Source organism: Phoca vitulina, unplaced genomic scaffold (assembly GCF_004348235.1).
Source record: "Phoca vitulina isolate PV1807 unplaced genomic scaffold, GSC_HSeal_1.0 scaffold81, whole genome shotgun sequence".
NCBI classification, from domain to species: Eukaryota; Metazoa; Chordata; class Mammalia; order Carnivora; family Phocidae; genus Phoca; species Phoca vitulina.
The window spans coordinates 3,497,228-3,504,895 of NW_022589784.1; the positions used below are offsets into that span (position 1 = coordinate 3,497,228).

A 7,668-nucleotide genomic window follows, 5' to 3' on the forward strand; every position below is an offset into this window, starting at 1 on the left:
GAATCCTGGCTGCTTCCATAACACCCTGTTAGCTTTGCAGGAAGGAGACCCGGTGCCAGGAGGGGATCTAATGAAGACTCAAACCCACAACCCCAAAGACAGGCTCAGACCGCCCTGGGTCCCCATCTCAGCTTGGCCACGCACTGGTGGCCCAGGCTGGCCACGTCACCTGCCTCAGCTCTGTGAACCTGAGATGGGTCCCTCCCTCCTTAGCTGAAGCAGTAAAAATAAGAGTCTCCATGGTGCTCAGAGAAGCACTACCGAGGGTGGTTAGGGGATCTCATCCTGGCTTTGCGAGCCTGGGCACCTCCTGCACTTCTCTGAGCCTCTGTTGGCTCGTCTGTGAAATGGGGCATTCATGTCCTAACTCACAGAGGATGGAGAGGATTAAATGAAGCCGTCCACAGCTTAGCTTGGTGCCTGGGGCACGGTGAGCACCATATAAGGCTTGGATATTGCTATGATTAAAAACATTTTAATGGTGGTAAAATACACATACACAAGCTTACCTTAATTTATCTCAGCCATTTTTAAGTGCACAGCTCAGTGGCGTTAAGGGCATTCACATGGTTGCGCAGCCATCCCCACCATCCCTCTCCAGAACATTCTCTCTTGCAAAACTGAGACTCGGTCCCCATGAAACACTGACTCCCCATCCCCTGCCCCAGCCCTGGTGCCCACCACCTACTCTCTGTCTCTGTGGATGGGACGCCTCTAGGGACTTCCTAGAGGTAGAAGTAGACGGGAATGTTCCGTTTGAGATTGGCCTACCTCAGTTACCGTAACATCCTCGAGGTTAATTTATGTTGTAGTGTGTATCAGGATTTCCTTCCTTTCTAAGGCTGAGTAATATTCCGTTATGTGGATGGACCACATTTGTTTATCAGCTCATCCATCTGTGGACACTCAAGCTGTGAGACCAGCATGGTGATAATGGAAAGAGTAAGAGTCTAGAAGGATATTAAAGGTGGATCCAATGGGATTTGTCAAGGAATTGGTTAGGGAATGTGGTTTTAAAAAATACACCCATGGGGCACCTGGGTGGTTCAGTCAGTTAAGTGTCTGCCTTTGGCTCAGGTCATGATCCCGGGGTCCTGGGATCGAGCCCCACGTCCGGCTCTCTGGTCAGTGGGGAGCCTGCCTCTCCCTCTCCCTCTACCCCTCTCCCTGCTGTGCTCTCTTTCTCTCTCTCTCAAATAAATAAATAAAATCTTAAAAAGAAAAATACACCCACAAGGGGTGCCTGGCTGACCCGGTCAGTAGAGCATGTGACTCTTGATCTCCAGGTTGTGAGTTTGGGCCCCATGTTGGGCATAGAGCTTACTTAAAGTAAAAAACAAAACAAAAAAATGAAAAAATAAAAAAACCATCCACAAATGTTTTGATACTCCTTTAAAAACGTGGAGTCTAATTCTCTTCCCTGTGAGTGTGGGCTGAACTGAGTGACTTGTTTCTTAAAAACAAAATACGGCAGAAGTGATTGTGTCAAACACCTCCGAGACTAGATCGTAAAAGTCATCCTGCCCTCCCTGCTCTCTCTTGGATCACCTGCTCCAGAGGAAGGCAGTGGCCATGTTGCGAGGACACCCAAGAAGCCCAGGAGGCGCCAAGAGTTGTGTGCGTGGGGCTTCTTGGGAGGGGCTTCTCCAGCCCCAGTCAAGCCTGTCATCCCTCTCTCTCTCTGGCTGTTGTATGGACAATGGACTAAGGGGGGAGGGGTGAGAGCAGAGCCACCTGGGAGGCCGCTACCGTGATCATCCAGGTAAGCATTGATGGTGGCCTGGATTCAGGTGGTGGCAGGGGAGATGGAGAGAAGTGGACAGGTTAAGCAGTTACTTAGGAAGTAAAACAGGACTTGGGAGAATAAAAGGCTGAGGTGGGGTCTTCATAGACATGGGGAGCTGAAGACAGAACAGGTGGGGTAGGGCTGGGGAGAAGACAAGATGACAGGTTTTGTGTGGCCGCATTGAGTCCATGTCCCTGAAATGTCCAAAGGCCTCCGTAAATGCAGCTACTTGTATGATAAGAGTAGACTAGTGGCTCTCAACTGAGGGTGATTCTGCCCGCCCAAGGGATCTTTGGCAGCGTCTGGAGAAATTTCTGTTGTCACAACTTGGGGAATACTACTGGCATCTAGTGGGTGAAAGCAGGAGATGCTGTTCAACATCCTACAATGTGCAGGATCGTCCCCCATAAAAGAAACATCTGACCCCAAATGTCAATGTGCAGAGCTGGAGGAATCCTAGGGTAGACCAAGGGCTGAAAGAAGCAATTGTCAATTTCAGCAGCTGTTGTTTATTCAATAAAGTTTTATTCCTTGTCTTTGCAACAATCAAGTTTCCTGGGCAGCTCCCCTTCAAACATTCCACCCCAAACAGCTGGCAAAAAAAGGAAAGAGAGAGCAAGACTCCTGTGGCAAGTTTTTAATGGATCTGGCCTCAAGTGACTTACATCACTGGGCCAGATCAGTCACATGGCCATTGGCCACGATCGTCTTACGTCCCACTGGCCAGATCAATCACATGGCCACACCCGGCTGCATGGGATGCTGGGAAATGTAGTCTAGCCATGTGCCCGGGAGGAAGAAGGAAAGTGTGATGTGACTAGAGCTAGTCCTTGCCGTGGTGTTATTGTCCTCGTTATTTCTGTTATTATTTAGATCTGTCATCTGCAGAGATGACCCTTGAAAGTCATGCATGTTTCAGGACCTGGTAGAGGACGGTGAGAGGTGCTGCCTGGTATGGCTGGAAGGCTTCCTGAAAGAAGAGGCATGGATGATGTGGCTTTGAAGAAAGCAGACGCCAAAAATCTGAGAAGTGGGAGAAGAGTAAGAATGGTGTGGCATCAGGGAAGTCATTCCTTCATTCCTGACCATGCAGATCCTTGTAGGCCAGGGTGAGTGCCATGGGGACCCAATGGGCTGAGGTGGCCTGATTTGTGCTGAGAGTCTTCTAGTTGCTTGAGGAATCAGATCACCAGGTAAAATACAGGACACCCAGTTAACTTGGAATATCAGATAAACAACAAATGATTTTTTAAGCCTCAGTATATCCCATATGCTAAAATAGTATTGTCCATCTGAAATGCAAATTTAATGGGGCATCCTGGATTTTTATTTGCAGGGAGGACAGAATGTAGCAGACAGGTCAGGTGCAGGTGACTGATGATCATGGATGAGACATGGGCAGATGTGCAAGCCCTGTGTTGGGAGAACTTTGGCTTCTACCCTGAGTGAGGTGAGGTAGCCCTGAGAGGCTGTGAGTGTAGGAGGGCCATGCCCTGACTTGGGTAAGAGGCCCCCCAGACCCAACCCTGGCACTTGGCAACCACCTGCCCCTGTGGATTGCCCCAGCCCAGCGTCTTTCCCCTTCAACAGTGCTGACATTTGGGGCCAGATCATTCTCTTTTTTAAAAGTTTTTATTTTAAATTTCACTTAGTTAACATACAGTGTAATATTAGTTTCAGGTGTACAATACAGTGATTCAACATTTCCATACATCCCCCCTCCCCCCCGGTGCTCATCACAGCAAATACATGACTTAATCCCCATCACCTATTTAACGCATCCACCGACCCACCTCCCCTCTGGTGACCATCTGTGTGTTCTCTGTATTTAAGAGTCTGTGGGGGCCAGATCATTCTTTTTCTTTTAAGATTTTATTTATTTATTTGAGAAAGAGCGAAGGCGAGAGCACAAGCAGGGGGAGATGCAGAGGGAGACGGAGAAGCAGGTTCCCGGCTGAGCAGGGAGCCCCACTTAGGGCTCCATCCCAGGACCCTGGGATCATGACCTGAGCCAAAGGCAGATGCTTAACCGACTGAGCCACCCAGGCTCCCCAAGGGGACAGATCATTCTTAATTGTGGGGGGCTGTCCTGTTCACTGTGGGATGTTGAGCAGCATTCCTGACCCCCACCCACTCAATGCCAGGAGCACTCGCAGTCATGACAACCACAAATGTCCCCAGACATTGCCCAGTGTCCCCTGAGGGGCAGGATCCCTTTGGGTGAAACCCACTGGGTTAGGGGATTCTATGGACCCCCAGGAGACTACATTCCATAACCATCTGACCGACTGAGGATATCCTGGGATACTGCAAATATTTAAATACACACACTGAGTGGGAGGGAGAGAGGAGAGAACTCACAGACACTGCGGGGTCACCCTGGTTTCCTCCACTTGATCCATCGGGGATTTATTCTGGTGTTTAGTGTGAGCTAGGGATCAAACTGAATTTTTCCCCCAGATAATGAATGCACGTTTTCTCCTTCTTGGAGCTATGGACCTTTGGGGCCGGATCATTCTGTGGGGTGAGGCCAGCCTGGGCATCGCGGGACAGTGAGCAGCATCCCTCCCTGCTCACCCAATGCCAGGAGGAGCCCCTGTTCCCCTTGGTGGTGAAAACCAGGACCACCAGACTTTGCTAGTGCAGCTGGAAGGCAGAATCGCCCCAGTTGGGGACCCTGGGTCAAGGCACTGTAAGACCCCAGCACGGAAATGGGTCTGGAGCCCTAACCAGGGAGGGGGCTACTGGAAGACCTTGTCAGTTCCCTTCATCTCTCCTGGCCTTCAGTAAACTATCTGGGGCCGGGAGAAACTGATGCTTAAGTGGCTGCATTGTGGGAAGTTTCAGACACATGCCATCCACACCCCGGCCCATCTGAAGCCCATCTGTGCCAGACAAAAAAAGGGCTGCCCATAGAGTCTGATAAAGCTTTTAATATTTAGAAGTTTGGGCACTTAATTCTGGCACTCCTGGCTCTCGGGAGATGCTGCCCCCTCCAGCCGCGGGCAGCTGTCTGGGTCCACAGGGGCACTGGTGATGATGATGGGAACCTTGGCCTTCACACTGGTCAGGGACCAAGGCAGGTGGACCGTGCTGACCAGCTCGTAGTGGGTACTCATGATCTCGCCGTCCCGCATGCCGCTGCTCACGGACAGCACCTGCGGGAGGTTGAGGGTGCTGACGATCTTGGTGGTGTTGAAGGGCGTGATCTGAGTGTTGGCCTCCTGCCGGAGCAGCTCACTGCTGTCCACCCGAGACCGCCGCTCCGCACTGGGGGTGAAGCCCTCATATTGCACGTGGATGTAGAGGGCAAAGGTGACCGTCTTGATGCACTTGCTGGTCTGGTTGTGGATCTCTGTGGTGAAGATGACCCTCTCCCCTGGCGTAAAAGTGTTCTTTTCCATCTGGATTTGGAGGCAGATGGTACCCTGGCTGCAGCAGTTGTAAGAGACCTTCTTCTCAGCCTCCACCAACAGAGGGTTCTAGAAGGGGGGATGGACAACTGTGAGGGATGGTGGCCGCAAGATCTGCTCGCCTGCCTGACATTCCTCCATCATAGCTCCTGCAAACCTTGAGCTTTTGGGACTCTCCTAAGTAAGAGGCACTGAAATAGGATCTGGAGCCTTGGGGATTTGGCAGCCAAAAGCCTGGCATGATCTCCCGGCTTGCCTTAATCAATACCCTTCGCCTTTCTGAGTACCAATTTCCTCATCATAAGCCTAAGAAATCCACAAGACCCTGGCTTGACCTTCACCTCCCATGCTCACTTGCTGTGTGACCTTGAGCAAGTGCCTTGACTTCTCTGGGCCTTGGTTTTCTAGAAGACAGGAAACGTCTCACAGTCTAAGCCCAAGACTTGGGGCTTACCCAGGCAGTTCAGACTTTAGGAGAAAATATTACGGGCTCTGAATCATGAAAGGAAAACCGTAGAGTTGAAAGTATGTAGTGTGTTTAAATAAATGCCTCAAAATGCAGCCATTCTATCAACTAGTCAGCTGCTGATTTGCAAATAAAGTCGCACATACATTATATTTAATGAGTGGCTTCGGTGACATTTTACTTTTTATTTGTGGATAATATGTTAAAGGATTTGATGTGATGTGGCCGGGGGCGGGGGGGGCTTAGAATGATCACTCTCCACTTTTGCTGGCTTCCGGTATCTCCTTGCAGAGAAACTTGATACTTTTACAAGCGTACGTGCGTGCGTGTGTGTGTGTGTGTGTGCGCGCGCGTGTGCGTGTGTGTGTGTGTGTGTGTGTTCTTTCAGCACACCGAGAGAGAGAGAGAGAGAGAGAGAGAGAAAATAGTGTGAAAAATACTGCTCAAACTCCCCTCCCACTTCCCATTAGTGACATCAAGTTGTTCACTTGAAATTGGCCCTGATGGGTGTTATTTTCACCAGGGAAATTGGGAAACATCACGGCTGCCCCACACCAGAGCTGGTTGTTAACCATTTCCTAGCACAGCACTGCCATATTCCTAAGACCCACTTCATCAGCATTTACAAATTCTCCTGATTTGTTTCAGATCTCTGCTCATTTACAAAATAAGATTGCAGAGTTGCACAGCCATGTGAATGTACTCAACACTAATGGTTAAGATGGTAAATTCTATGTTATGTATATTTTGCCACAATTTAAAGTAAAAACATGAGAGATCTGGTTGAAGGCCCCGCGGACCCCCTCCCTAATGCCATCCCCTCATACTCCTTGGCTCCCTTTGTCCCGAATTGGGGGTTTATTATATCTGGATTTTTTAAAAAGATTTATGTATTTATTTGAGAGAGAGTGAGCACAAGCGGGAGGGCAGAAAATTCTGCCTCTATCTGGTTGAGACCCATCGTGGGGTTGCTCTCGGCCATGAGTTGGTGAACTTTTTCTGGAAGGAACTGATGACAAATATTTTAGGCTTTGCAGGCCACACACAGTTATGTGTCATATACTATCCCTTTTTTTTTTTTTAATCACAGCTCATGGTTAAAACATGGATTTTAGTATCATGGCAAAGAACACAAATCTGTATTTTCATCTGCATCTAGATCTATGAAAGAGAAATATGTTTCATGAACTACTACTTATGCCTCCTGGTACATTCTGCTTTATTCCATTTATTGTATTCATTTAAAAATGTTCATTGCGGGGTGCCTGGGTGGCTCAGTCGGTTGAGTGTCTGTCTTGGGCTCAGGTCATGATCTGGGAGTCCTGGAATCAAGCCCCACATGGGGCTCCCTGCTCAGCGGGGAGCCTGCTTCTCCTTCTGCCTCTCAGTGCCTCAAAATGCAGCCATTCTGTCAACTAGTCAGCTGCTGATTTGCTCCCCCTATTTGTGCTCTCTATCAAATAAATAAATAAATAAAATCCTAAAACAATATATTCATTGCAACCCTCTGGATTTGTTTTCCTGTTATGTTTAGTCTTTCTTTATTCTATTATTTTGCTTTATATAAAACCAACATTTTGTAAACATTAGCTGGTTGTAACCCACCAAATTAATTTTGTTCTGATAAATTCTATATTCGACTTATTCACAACTATTATATCCTGTCCAACACATTGATGTTATAAAAACAAAGCTGTTGCAACCCACCGTATTTATATTTTGTTCTATTCTTTCTTTTTTTTAAAAGATTTTATTTATTTATTTGACAGAGACACAGCGAGAGAGGAAACACAAGCAGGGGGAGCGGGAGAGAGAGAAGCAGGCTTCCTGCGGAGCAGGGAGCCCGATGCGGGGGTCGATCCCAGGACGCTGGGATCATGACCTGAGCCGAAGGCAGACGCTTAACGACTGAGCCACCCAGGTGCCCCTCATTTTTTTTTTTTAAAGTTGATTGCAAGGGGCACCTGGGTAGCTCAGTCGTTAGGCGTCTGCCTTCAGCTCAG

General features: G+C 48.6%; 1 protein-coding gene across 1 annotated transcript in view; it reads right to left on the reverse strand.

Annotated features, from left to right (window-relative positions):
- Nucleotides 1–4,595: 4,595 nt before the first annotated feature.
- ARRDC5 (arrestin domain containing 5) overlaps nucleotides 4,596–7,668 on the reverse strand; it is a 10,164-nt gene continuing 7,091 nt past the window's right edge. The window contains exon 3 of the mRNA XM_032394733.1: nucleotides 4,596–5,268. Coding sequence (XP_032250624.1) covers nucleotides 4,741–5,268 — 528 coding nt within the window. The 3' untranslated portion in view covers nucleotides 4,596–4,740. The remainder of the gene's footprint in view (nucleotides 5,269–7,668) is intronic.